This window comes from Lipotes vexillifer, unplaced genomic scaffold (assembly GCF_000442215.2).
Source record: "Lipotes vexillifer unplaced genomic scaffold, Lipotes_vexillifer_v1.1 scaffold1094, whole genome shotgun sequence".
In the NCBI taxonomy this organism is placed as follows: Eukaryota; Metazoa; Chordata; class Mammalia; order Artiodactyla; family Lipotidae; genus Lipotes; species Lipotes vexillifer.
The window spans coordinates 1,927,096-1,940,541 of NW_006792775.1; the positions used below are offsets into that span (position 1 = coordinate 1,927,096).

Consider the following 13,446-nt stretch of genomic DNA (forward strand, 5'->3'; position numbering starts at 1 on the left):
CGCCGGGGGCCTGTCCTCCCATCGCGGGGCCGGGGCAGCCCCTCAGGGATGGTCGGTGGGAGGACAGGCCCTGCCACTCGGGTGGACCCTGTCTTCCTGAAGGCGGGAGGGACAGCCTGGTGGGAGGAGCCTGCACTGCAGGCGGGCGGCCCTGGAGTCCCTTTCCCCCGCCGCTGTGTGCATCCCTGGCTCTGGGCAGTCCCATGCTCTCTTTCTCCTCCGATGAGGGACAGGCCTGCCTCTGGGGCTTCTCGTGAGGACCAAGTGGACAGGAGGCAGTGGGCTTTTACTCACCTCGTCCCCGCTCTCCTGCCCCTCCGAGGCCTGGACCCGCCGGGGCTCCTCAGGGGAAGGAGGATGGGGTCCCAGAGCTGTGGGTGGCTGCCCCTGCTGTCTGGTGGACGCCGAGAAAGTGCCCGGGGGGCTGGACGTTCCAAGTTCAGTCGCCCACAGCCTGATGCTCGGATATGGCTCTTGTGTTTCTGATTGTGTAACAGGCCCCTGTGGAATCGCACATGTGTGTACACACGGCACCCCCCTCGCCCAGACCCCCGCAGCCACCCCTCTAGTGCCCTGAAAAGGCTTTGAAATGACCGCTTAGGGCGATGTGGTTGAGCCCTCAGCCAAGGCCTGTCCTCGCCTGCACCCCCAGCTGCCCCCCCGCGGGCGTGGCCCTCAGCAGAAGGGGTCACGCCTCCCGAAGCACAAGGGCTCTGTGCTGAGGTGGACGTAGAACGTGAGTGGACGCCGGGCGCCGGGATGAGACGTGAGCGCGGCCACAACCCGTGTCCTCTGACAGCAGCCAGGCCGTTGGGCAGGGCGGTGGCCTGTGGGACCCCCGAGCTCGGCTGGACCCGGGCCGTCCCATTGCCTGCCCTGCAGGGCTGTCAAAGCGGAATGCATGGCCAGTGCGGGGGGCGCCACTGCCACCTCGGGGTGGGGTGCAGCGGGGCTTTTGGGGACCAGCCAAGATGGGCCTGAAGCGCCTTCGGCCAGGGGGCTCCCCGGGCACCCCCGGGGCCTCCAGGATGGAACGTGTTTCTGTCTGCGCGGGGAGGTCGGGGTCCCTGAGCGTGGCCGTCGGGTGAGCGAGGGTGGTAGACCCCCTGTCTCTATGGCGTGCTGCTCTCGGCGGAGCTGTCACACGCCTTCCCGGGGGAGCAGGACCCCGTCCCTGTGCCCAAGCTGTCCCCTCACCTGTGTTGTCCTGGGTTGCGGGGAGAGGCCCCAAGGAGAGCGTGCGGGCTGAACCCTGGCGGTCGCTGCCCGGCCGGTGGCCTCCCCGCAGACGCTGAGCAGAGTGGCTGCGAGAGCAGTACCTTGCAGGCTTGGGAGGGGCCGGCGGCGTGGGTGGTCCGGATGGGTGCAGTGTGCCCCCGTGGTCTCCCCCAACTAGCCTGGAATTGGTCTTCTCCTGCTGCCTCTGGGACCGACTTTGGGCAGCTGGACCACGGCCCTCAGAGCCCTCGCCCAGTGCGTCACGGTGCACTCCTTGCAGTGGGGGTGGCCGTGCCTGCTCCCAGCTCACGTCAGAGCCCACCCTCCCCGCCGGGAGGCTCCTTTCTGCCTGGCACTATTGGCATGCAGTCTGGTGGAGGGGGGCGTACGTGGAGAGCTGCCTGGTGTCCTGGCCCATTGGAAGCCCTGTAGGGCCTTGGCTGGGCCCATGGAGGTGGGATGTGGCAGGGCAGGGCAAGGAGGAAAAGAAGGGCATGAAAGGATCTCACTGCATGATAGACCCTGGAGGCCTACTTGGAGGAGGTGGCACTGAGAATTCTTTCCACTGAGCTCCTGAGTTCAACCTAAAACATTCATTAAGTCAATGAGTCATTCAACAAACACTCATGTACCAAGCCCCTTCCGGGGCCTTCAAAGGGGGACATCGGCAGATGGGCCTCTGCCTGGGGAGCCTTTGCTCTATTGGGGCAAGAGTGGGCAGCAGGTGGTCAGTGGTCTGATGAGAGTGGGGCAGGGCCCACAGGGCCCAGCGGTGGCATCAGAAGGCCCCCTGTGGGGAAGCCCAGGAAAGTGGGTTTGGAGTTCAGACTTCATTAGAGAGTCTTTAGCTTGGGAGGGGGCTGGTGGGATTTGCATTTTCCCAGGATTGCCCTGGCCGCCCTGTGGACGCTGAAAGACTGGGGCAGGGAGACCAGTGGGGTGTGGGCTGAAGTTTCCGGTGCGGTCCTGGTGGCCCCCCGGTGGTGGTGGCCCCCAGACAGTGGAGGCCTGGCCTTTAGGGAGGTGCTGTGTGCACAGGCACAACGTGAGGGCCCAGCCGGAGCACAAGGTGTGAGGTCCTGTGTCTCCGGGGTCCCCAGCCCAGTCCACTTTCAGAAGTGTCAGCTGAAACCCCACCAGGTTGTGGAAGGCCTCCACCTATAGCTACAGGGCTCGCATCGCCCGAGTGAACCTTGTAGAGGAATGAGACTTGGTGCCTCTGAACAAGCCCCGTGGAAGCTTCAGAGTTGGGGCAGGGGGAAGCTGGGTGGGGGGCGGCCCGTGGAAGCCCTGGTCAGGAGGCCTGGCCTGGACCCTGCCCAGCACGAGGTGGGGAGACGGGGTGGGGGGGCTGCTGTGGTCCCGGGTGAGAAGTGTGGGGGTCCCTGTGGGGCCGAGCCTCACCTGGGCCAGGTCGACTGCCACTCCGGCTCCTTTCGCTCCATGGCGTGATGTCGTTTGGATGTGCAGTGCCGAGTGGTGACCTCGGAAGGGCATGGCTGCATCCTAATCCCTGGAGCCTGTGACCTTATTTGGAAAGAGGGTCTTTGCAGACATAGTGACAAGATGAGCAGGAAACTCTAAATGTATCTTGGACTGTTTTAAAAATTGTGACACTAACATATGTTTTTACCAGGTACCTGATGCTGGTTTTTGAAAACTCACTAAAGATTCACTAATAGATATCATCATTCTAAGTAATTTATTTGTTTATTAAAACGCTTTATATGTTGTGGAGGCTGAATAATGGCCCCCAAAGATGTCAGGCCCCCTGGACCTTGCGAATGTGACCTTACGTAGAAAAAGCGTCTTGGCAAGGGTGATAAGTTAAGGGTCTTGCGAGGGGGGTATGATCCTGGATACCCGGGGGAAGGGGGCCCAAATCCAGTGACAAGCATCCTCGTAAGAGACACACAGAAGAAACAGACACGGAGGAGTTGGCCCCATGACGATGGAGCAGAGACTGAGGGATGCGGCCATGAGCCCAGGATACCTGGGGCCCCCAGAAGCTGGAAGAGGTCCAGTCCCACCATTCCCCACCCCCCGCCTGCCCAGGACAGCCCCCCCACCCCGCACCCTGTGGTTCAGCCTTGGATGTGGCGTTCCCGCTTGGAGGACCCTGGCACGACAGGCTGGGCCTGGCCCTTGGAAGTGGGGTCCCCTGCCCAAGGGGGAGGCTCAGTCCTTGCCTTGAAGCTGGAGCTGGGCAGGGGGCCCCAGGGCTGGCCGGCCTGGGCTCACTGGCCCTGTGGCCCTGGGCGTGTCCCTGCTGTCCCAGAGCCTTGGGGTCCCCTTGCCTCTTGCTGTACAATCCAGGGCCCTCTCAGGGCTGGGCAGCGTGGGCGGGAGGGGCAGCCCCCCAGCCTGGAGCCGGGACCCGCCTCGCCGGTGGCCTCGGTCTCCTTGTGGGAGGTGATATGACACCTTCCACACGGGGTGTGGTGGGGAGCTTGTGCGTAGCACCCAGCACCTGGGCCTGAGGTGTGAGCTGCCACGTGCCCGGCCCAGCCCCACCCAGAGCAGTGCTAAGCATGGGCTGGACTAGCGGGGCGCGGGGTCTTGGCATCCTGTTGGGCAGTGTTGCCCCCAACCCCGGGGACATCCCTGGTGGGACCAGAGGTTGCCTCCCCCTGGGGATCCAGTGCCACCACGGGGGATATGTCCAGGCGCTGGCTCACCAGCCCCGGGGCCCGAGCGGGGCTACCTGTCCTCTGTTTGTTTGGAGGTGTTTATTATCTTTCAGGGTGACTTTTGTACAAAGAGGAGCCCCTGCGATACGGCTGGGGTTTGAACGTCAGCAGCTAATCTGTTAAATCACGCGTTCTGAGTTCGGCCCTGAGCTTTAGGCCACTGGACAAGCCCTCTGTCTGTTATCGGCCCGAAGGTCCGGGCAGAGTGGGCGGGTTTTTGAACCTCGCTCAACCTCATTTATAGCCTTTGTCAAACACCAGCAGCCATCCAGGGCTTGTGTGTAAAAGTCATTTACTTAGTTTCCTTTTTTTTTTTTTAACTTAAAAAAAATTATGTTAAGATATATGTAACATAAAATTTATTCTGTAACCATTTCTAAGTGCACAACTCAGTGGCATTAAGCACATTCACATTGCTGTGCAACCATCACTCCGTTCATCCCCAGAACTTCATATTCCCAAATTGACACACTCTGTCCCCATTAAACACTCACTTCCCATCCCCTTCCGCAGCCCCTGGCCCCCAGCATCCTATTTTCTGTGTCTGTGGATTTGATGGCTCTCAAAGGCACCTTGTAGGAGCAGAATCGTGCTGGACCAACAAAACTTTTCAAAGTACGTAATTTTTATACATTGAATAAATTGAGCACACAGATAACGGCACATCTTAACGTTCTCTGATTCGTCCCAGCACTGCATTTCAGTGTCCTGGAATCTCAGCTTAGAGCCCAGGGAGCCCGAAGGCTGAAGTCTTTCACGTCTGGGTTCTGAGGGCGCCTTGAACAGGCTACATTCCCTTTGCACGTGAAGTGTGTGCTTCTTGTTCACATTTTCAACATCATTGGGAAACATCCCGGTGTTGAAAGAGGCTTCCCTGTGGGCTGCAGAGACCGTCATGGTTAGACTCACGTAGGTTACCCGAGGGTCCAGCCCATGCCCTGCCTCTGCGGGGCGCCGGCCTGGGTGAGCCCGCCAGTCCCAGGTGCTGGGGGGTCCCAGCCCATTGCGGGGGTTGAAGGGGGTGCAGTCTACAGCCTGCCTCCTGTGCCCTGGAGCGCCCTCCTGCTGAGTCGCGGACCACGGCCCTGGCACGGCTCCTGCATTCTTCTGTGTTTCCAGGGCACCTGCTGCCACAGATCCTGAAATGATGTCCGATAACGTTCCGGACGTCCCTCGGGGCGGGGGCTGGCGGCCGCAGTGCCCGGGGTGGATCAGCCGTCAGGGCACAAGCAGGCCATTGTCCTCGGGCCCGGAGCTGCCTCCCCCTGGCTGCAGCCACCTCCCTCAGGCACTCACACGCCCTCCTGGGAAGTTGGATCTAGCAGCAGTGGGGGCCGAAGGGGCCTCTTCTGCCCCGCAGCCCTGCTCCCCACGCCCCATCCAAAGAACAGGGCAGTTTCCTTCTTTCCCTGGACCTCTGTCTCCCAGCTCCTGGGGGTCTGTGGCTGCCTGGTTTGGGGGCCTTGGGGGGCGAGCTGGGATGGACAGGTGGTGGCCAGCCCCTCAGAGGCAGGAGCGGGGTGTCAGGCACCTGAGGCTGCTGTGGGCCGCCGAAGGGCAGGGACCCTATCTTGGCATCGCTGAAGCTCCGGGCCCCACGCAGGACAGGTTGGAGGGGACAAGAATCGCCTTTGTTAAGGGATTCTTTCTGAAACTAGCACGACGTACGCGAATACTTGAAGAGCTGTTTAGCCTTCAGAATGCAGCAAGGCTGAAACTAGCCAAGTGTAGGGAGGTCGTGAACACCAAACCCCCTGATCTCCAGGGAAAGCAGTCTCCAGCCGGGTCCCCGGGGAGGAGCTCCCGGGCAGGGGCCCCGCACTCTGACCCAGAGCCTCAGCCTCTGAGCGCACAGAGCGGGGGGTCTCCGTGCACCTCTGAGCGGAGCTCGGGGTGAGGGCTGCCGTCACCCTCCATGCAGGCCTGTCCACAGCCCCAGGCAGGGCTGCTCTGGCCAGAACCTTCCTCCTTGGCAAGGCTCAGTCACCCTTCCCCCGGCCCCCTGAGCACAGCCAGACACAGGACAGCTAGCAGAAGAGGTCTCCTGGCAGCCGTGGTACCTGCAGCCCATTCAGGACACTCCCCAGGCCTCGCCTGGGGTCCCTGTGCCCCTGCCTGGCACGCAGTTCTAACAAGCCCTCGCTCTGCTTTCTGTCCGAGGTCATCCTAACAGCGACAGTGAACGGTCGGTTGCCCACCCTGGCAGCAAGAGTCATACAGGGACAGGCCTTGTAGCAGAGTGACGGTGGCTTCCTAGGCCCCAGAGCATGGCCGAGCCGCCGCCTGGCGGCATGCAGCGCCCACCACGATGCGCCCCTTTGGGCTCTGTCTGCTTCGTCTGCCTTGGGAGACAGGAAACAGCAGGGAATTCAGGACTTTTCGAACACATCGTGGCCGTGGAGGCTGGGGAGCCCTGGGCAGTGGGGCCCAAAGACCTGGGTCCAGACCTGGCCCCGGGCCGGCCCCCTCCCCTCCCGGCCCTCACCTTCCTGGCTGCGGGTCGCTGCAGGCTTGGGGACAGTGGTGCGGGGCACAGGGCACGTGACTCAGAGCTGAGGCCGGTTTTAGTGACGTGGGGACTGCGGGTCAGCACTGATGTTGGACCTTTGAATCTGAGTGTGACCGTGTGTGGAAAAGGGGGCTTCGCAGGTGTGGTTAAGCGAAGGATCTGGATCTGGGGGATTGTCCTGGATCACCTGGCAGACCCTGGGTGTCATCACAAATGTCTCTCAGAGGTAGGGGTTAGAGAGAGATGAGACCACACGTGTCGTGCTCCCTGCCCCCACCGCCGGGCCTTGGCCTCGTTACCTCCGTGGTTTGACCACATGAGGTTCATTCACCCTTGGGAAGCGTGGAGCCCGAGCCCCGGTTTCCCCGTACGTAGCATCTGTGGCATCTGTCCCCGGACGGCTTCCTGCGGCCCGACGGGGAGTGGTTGAAGAATCCCCACGGGCGGGCGGGTCCTGCCCATCTTCTCAAGAGGAGAGGGCACGAGGTGGGACACTGGCCTGAGCCTTGGGCAGCCACAGGACTGACCCCTGAGTCCCTGCCCGGATGTCCACTGGCCTGAGAGGCAGTGGCCACGGGCTGTGGCTCTGGCTGTGTCGATGGGGGAACTGAGGCCCGGAAGCAGCCTGGACCACGTTGCAGGCAGTGTGGCTTCTTTGTGCGGCTGCATCTACACCCAGGGGGCCTGGGGGCGGGGGTGGGGTGGGGTGGGCACCTCCCTCCTTGGGGGACCTCACCTGCCCTGGTTTCTCTCGGCCGAGCCGGGCAGCGAGGCCCTGGGACGCACGGGGCTTCAGGGTGTGGGCAGGGGCAAGTGAGCTCTGTGCCTGAGGGACAGTCGGGCCAGCCAGGCACTCACTCTGCCAGCCAGGGTTCGCTTGTGTCCCCCTGAGATCGAAAGCTTCCTGAGGTGGGGCCCCAGGGTCTCAGTCACCACACAAGGGATGCCCTCGGGTCCCGGCAGGGAGGCATGGCTGCATCTGTTAAAGGGCTTCCCTGGGGACTGGGCGGGCCTGGACGCCCTTCCAAGCCGGCAGGTGAGTCCGCAGTCGGGCAGAGTGGATGGTGGGTGTGCAGAGTCCTGGGGGGTGGCACCGGATATACGGACTCGGGAGGCTTGATGCGGCCTTGGGCCCTGGGGCGCTGGTGTCTCCCATCCCGGGAGGCCCCAGGCCGAACGAGGGCTGCGGCCACCGGGTTCCTGCTGGGAGCCGCTGCGGGACTCGGGGCTGCGTTCAGACTGTGCTTCGGGTCCAGCGTCCTGGTGGGGGCTGGTGTGAGCCGGGCTGTACCCCGCAGAGAGGAGGGCCGGGCGCAGAGGAAGGGCCAGCATGGGAGGGACGGAGGAGGGAGCTGGGACTCGATGGAGGCGCACCTGAGCAGGTACGGGCTGAGTACCTGCTGTGCGCCAGGCCCCGTCCCCGGCATGGGGGTGTGGCGGGGGTGGCACCCCACAGCCCTCCTCTGGGGGCTCATGGTCTTGGGGGTGGACGACGCAGAAGGGGGCAAACCGGCCCCAGGCCCGGTGGTGATATGTGAGCATGAAGGACACAGGTGGAGGCACGTGGGGGTGAGTGTTGGGTCCCGTTTGCGGGTGAGGGTGTGGAGCTTGCAGGCGGGGCACTGACAGGTGCAAAGGCCCCGAGGCAGGTGGGGGGGCATGCTGGGAAGGAGCTGGGGTCAGGGTCACCGTGGTGTCATGCGGGGGTGATGTTGAGGGCTCAGTCAGTGGCCGGGCAGGGTGGACTCTGGGGCCCAGGGTGGAGGCAAGCACTGTGGTCAGGACAAGAGAGAAGCCTGACGAAGGGGCAGGGTGCAGAGGGGTGGCTGGGACCCGGCTCTGTGTGTCCAGCTGACCCAGCCTGTGTGAGGCACCAGGAGAGAGGTGGAGACGAGAGCTGTTAGAGGGAACCCCGAGAGCTGCGGGAGAGCAGCCGGGTCTTGGGGTGGGCTCCCCAGGCAGGAAGGAGCATCTGGGCAGCCGGGGTCCTGACTCCCCCAGGAAATGTGGGCGGAGGGAGTGGGCTGTGTCGGGCAGCCTGTTCTCAGCAGACTCTGAGGGGCCGGGAGGGAAGGTAAGCTGGAGTTGGGAGGAGTGGGGCAGTGGGGGAGATGCAGGGGGCTTCCTAGTGGGCACAGGGCAGGCGTGTGGGGATGGGGGGGTAAAAGCAACTGCGGGCAGCAGGATCTCGGTGGGGAGAGGGCCAGGGCTCCGTGTCCTGGGCCCAGAGAGCTTTCTCCACATCTGCACCCCCGGGGCCACGCAGGGACCCACCTGGAGAGAGTGCTTGGAGCCCCCGGATGACCCCCCTAGAGCTGTCCTCTTCCCAGGCAGGAGGAGGGCTGGGGGCTCGGCCTGGTTTCGTCCAGGGATGTGGAAGGAAGGGCCCGGAGGGTCTCCCTTCAGGAAGCCTTACTGGTTCGGGTGTGATCAGAGCAGCCCGTCTGTGCAGGGATCGGGTGGGAGGGGGGCTGAGCCTGGGAGCTGGCCCCGGGGGCAGGGGCTGCCACCTTCCCTTTGTTCAGCTCCTTGGGCTCCACCTCTGGCCTCCCCACACCCCCACCCCCGGGATGGGGAGGGGAAAGCAGGCGTCAGAGCAGCCTCCCGCCTGGGACCCCCGGCTCTGGTGACACCCCATTAGCGGCTGCAGGAGACGGCCCCCTCCTGGCGCCTGTGCTGCAACCCCCAGCCTCGTGTTGAGCGCACTGCCCTGGTTGTCGGGACGGCCACAGAGCCCTGCGGCCATCACCACTACGTGCAGGTGCAGGACGCTCCCCTCCCCCAAAGGAGGCCCCTCCGGTCCCGGAGGTCACCAGGCTGCTCTCTGCTCTGTGGATTTCCGTCCTGGACACCTTAGAGACAGGTGGTGGGCAGGGTCTGGTTCTCGGCGTGGGGTCCCAAGGCCCATCCCACCGTAGCCTGGGTCAGAGCTCATCCCTTCGAGGCCGGGTGACGTCACATACCGTTGGCTGTGCCACACTTTGTGCACTGTTCACGGCCAGCGGTCAGGGTCAGCGGCCCTTGGAACCCTCAGACACGGGGAGGGAAGGGCCTGGTCCCTCAGGCGGCAGGCGAGCCCGCCTGCTCCCTGGGCCTGGGCCGTGTCTGCGCGGGGAGGGGTGGGCATCCTGGCGCGGGCGCTGACTGCGTGTCCTCCTGTCCCGCAGCTTCCTCATTGTTCTGGTCTGCCTCATCTTCAGCGTGCTGTCCACCATTGAGCAGTATGTCGCCCTGGCCACGGGGACCCTCTTCTGGATGGTACGTAGCTGCGTGAGGGGCCCTGCACTCTCATCCCCCAGGCATGTGGACCAGGGGGTGAAGCCAGCTGCCCCTGGCCTCTCCCACCCCTCTGCCGGAGCCCCCCCTGCTGGCTGACTCTGCAGGCTCGCCCTGACACTGGGGGACTAGAGGTGTGGGGACACCCTACCCTGGCACCCTCACCTGCCAGGATGTGGCCGTCAGGCTGAGAAGGCCGAAGAATGAGAGGACCCTGGGGCCTGGTGGTCTGGGAGAGCTTCCTGGAGGAGGGGGCTTCTGAGCTGGGCCAGGAAGGAAGGACAGGAGGACAGGGGCACAAGGAGCCGGGGTTGTGGTCTGCTCGGCCTGCGCTGTGGCCCCGGGTCTGGCTGGTTACTCGGACCCTGCAGGTGTCTCAGCCCCTGCCCCAGCCTCTGGCCAGGTTGCCTCCAGCCCTGGCCAACTGATGGCTGCAAGCTTGGGTCCCCAAGTCCTCGTAACGTGGCCTTGAGGCCGTCCCTGTTTTATTTGCATGCCGTCGGCTCCACTTTCCCTTTGATGTTTCTGGATTTTGGTTCACAGGAGTTTCCCCCTCTCAGGTTATAGAGAAACAGCCACAGCTGCCTCAAGCACTTGTCCGGGTTAGTCGTGTGGTTTTAAACTGTTGATGGCAGTGGGCACATCCTGGCGTGAGGATCAGATTCACTTTCGCTTTGTCCCTCTCGTCTGCCCCCTCTCAGCACCACTTACTCCAAAGTGTGTCTTTGCTCCCCAATTTGAGGAGCCGTTTTTGTTGTGAACCAGATGTCCAGATGCCAACGGCTGTACTCTGGGATCTCCCTGTTCTGTCCACGGCTGTTTGTCCGTGCATCTCTCCCAGAGCCACGCTGCTTTGCTGATGTTTGCACTAAAATCTGTTTTACCGTGTGGTTAATATCTGTGCCCAGCTCTTCTCTTTCAGGGGCAATTCTTGCTTGTTTGTTTGTTCTCCCCAGTGACCTTCACAATCAGCTTGTCTGCCTCCCCGAAAAAATCCGATGGTGTTTAATGAATGAATCTGGGGAGACCGACATCTCTCTGGGGTGGAGTCTTTCTGTCCATGGTCAAGCCGTGTCTGTTTTATCCGGGAGGGTTTTATGGTTTCGTAACGTGGGTTTTAGACCGTTGTTGTTATTATTTTTAATATAATAACAGTTGTTCTTGTTAGTTGCCATCACAAATGGGACCTTCTCTTCCATTACGTTTGCTGGAGGTTATTTTGGTGTCTCAGAAAAAGCCTTTGCTCTTATCACTTGCACGGCCTGTGACCGCCTCTGTTTTGTTATTGTTTGCAGGAGTTTTTCCTCTGGTCCTTTAGAGTTTTCTGAATTTGGAATTGCCGCTGCTTGGTTTGGTTTAGCGTGCTGTTCAGGTGTGGAGACTGGCATCTGTCAGCCACTCCGCTTACCGGGCCAGGGGTAAGGGGGCTCCCTGTGCTTCCTCTGAAGGAATGTGCCAGCCCGGGCAGAGAGGTTGAGGGGGGGTCCTTCAAGTCCAATGAGAGGACATGATTCTTAAGTGATGGCGTTGACTTCTGTCGGGTGTCTTTCCTGCCTCTGTGGAGGTGTCGGCGGATGTCCTTGCTTTCCCGGGATAACTGTCCCGGCATTTTGTTTCTACTGGGTTATACTTTCTCATATAAAGGTAGGGACTTGTTTGAAAAGTAGGATGGCCGCCATCCCAGCAAGACGGATGGCCTTTTGGGGTCATGGAGCCTTCCCCCGTTCGCCTGGTCCTGAGGACCTATGGAAGTAACCCCGGTGCCAGCCAGGTCCATGCCAAGGCCCCAGAGGCCACAGCTCCTTGCAGAAGTGCACTCGGGCAGTATGGCGGCTGCCATTGGCCTGCAGAGAAATGTCCCCAAACCCCTGCTCTGGGCAGGCCCTGGGGCAGGCCAGGGGTCATCTCCCTCTGGGTGAGTGGTGAGCCGGAGATGCTTCTCTCCGCTGTGGGCATCCCGGGTGCCCTGGCCGGCCGTGTGTCTGCTTCCCAGGCGGGGGACTGTCCTTCCCTCTGGCCGGCCTCCTTCCCACCTCCCAGACTGCAGGGGAGGAGCTGTGGGGGGCAGGGAGAGAGTGGAGAAAGTTGGGGGGTGTCTCGGGCGTTTTGGGTTATCACAGGGTGATTGAGCCCCTGCCCAGGCCGCACAAAGCACGTCTGCTCTGTGAGTTGCTCCTGGGGTCTCCTCGTGGCCAAGGTAACTGAGGGTTCAAGAGGCAGTGGCTGGAAGGGGCCAGGAAGGCCTTGCTGGCCTGGGCCCAGATTCCAAGGCTGCCGTTCTGCCAAATGTAAGTGCTGGTGGTACTGGGCCCAGGTGCCTGGTTGGCCGCTTGCCCCCTGTGTAGGTCTCCTGGGGCCGTAACGAAGTCCACAGCCCGGGGCGGCTTAAACCATAGAATGTATTATCTCCTGGTCCTGGAGGCTGGAATCCCAGACCCAGGTGTGGGCAGGGCTGGGTCCTCCCGAGGCCTCTCTCCTCGGCGAGTAGACGGCCGTCTCCTCCTCCCTCTGTCCTCACGGCGTCGTCCCTCTGTGTGCGTCTGTGTCCTGACCTCCTCTTCTTATAAGGACCCCACTCCTGTGGGGTTAGGGCCCCACCCCAGTGACCTCATTTTACCTTCCTCACCTCTTTGAAGGCCCAGCTCCAAATACAGTCACATCCTGAGGACTTGGGGGTTAGGGCTTCCACATAGGGATTTGTGGGGGACATAGTTCAGCCCATAAGGCCCCCTGAGTGACTGGGGTCAGTTCCTCCTCTGCTGGGAGGTTTACTCTTAGGTTCTTAGCGGCTCCAACAACATTGAATTCGCCGGTTGATGTAAAGCATCCCAGGGACCGCCCCTGCACCCCACCCTGCCGCCCCGGGCCCTGCATCAGCACCGAGGGTCCTGAGTTTGGGTGCCAAATCCTTGTGCAGCTCAGGCAGGGCTTCTGGGTGCAGCTGGGATGGGCCAGGTGAAGCCCACATAGACTCTCGGCCCGGGAATCGCCACTGATGTGTCAGCACATGCCAGGCCCTGCGTTGGGGGTGGAAACCAGACCCTTGGTGGGGGGTCACCCCAGGACCGCCCTGGGGTTGGGGGCAGACCCTGGCGGCCTCGGGCCTCGCCTGGTCTGGCCTCCACTCTCCCCTTGGCCTGGCCGGGAGCACCTCCTTTTCCCAGTCAGTGCTCTCACGTTCAGACAGGTCTCCTCGTGGCAGGTTTCGTGGTGCCGTTCCGGCCCCCGAGTCCCGGCAGCCCCCTGCCCGGGCAGCCCCCAGTCCCTGCCCGCCCACTCCCTGCTTAGCACCGACCTCCACCCTCAGTCCTGGCATCTGTGAGGCCCGCGTGCCACCTGGCGGCCATTCTCTGCAGTGCGGGCACCGTTCCCCTGATGAGGATGGGGACTCGTCCCGAGCTGGGGGTGTGGTCCTAACCCCTCGCCCTCTGTGGCCCGGGATGCGTGTGCCAGCGAGCACGGCTCCAAGCACAGGGCCCCCCGCTGTGGTCGCATCTCCCGTCCCACCCCTTTGAGGGGAGAGACCCTGTACCACCTCCTTCGTCCACCCCCGTTCTCTCACATCAGCACCTTGCGCGCTGCCACCCTCGTGTCCCCCCAGGAGTCCTCTCCACACAGCAGCCATTGGTTGCGGGGGCGACTCTCCAGAACAAAACTCTGATCGTTCTAGAAGCTCCCAGTGGCATTCGAGATCGGCTGGGCCTCTCAGGCCCCCAAACGCTGCTCACCCGGCACCACCCGCATGTCTGCCCC

General features: G+C 62.5%; 1 protein-coding gene across 1 annotated transcript in view; it reads left to right on the top strand.

Annotated features, from left to right (window-relative positions):
- Nucleotides 1-13,446, top strand: part of KCNQ1 (potassium voltage-gated channel subfamily Q member 1) — a 359,111-nt gene that overhangs the window by 51,048 nt on the left and 294,617 nt on the right. Inside the window, exon 4 of the mRNA XM_007465957.1 lies at nucleotides 9,585-9,675. Coding sequence (XP_007466019.1) covers nucleotides 9,585-9,675 — 91 coding nt within the window. The remainder of the gene's footprint in view (nucleotides 1-9,584; nucleotides 9,676-13,446) is intronic.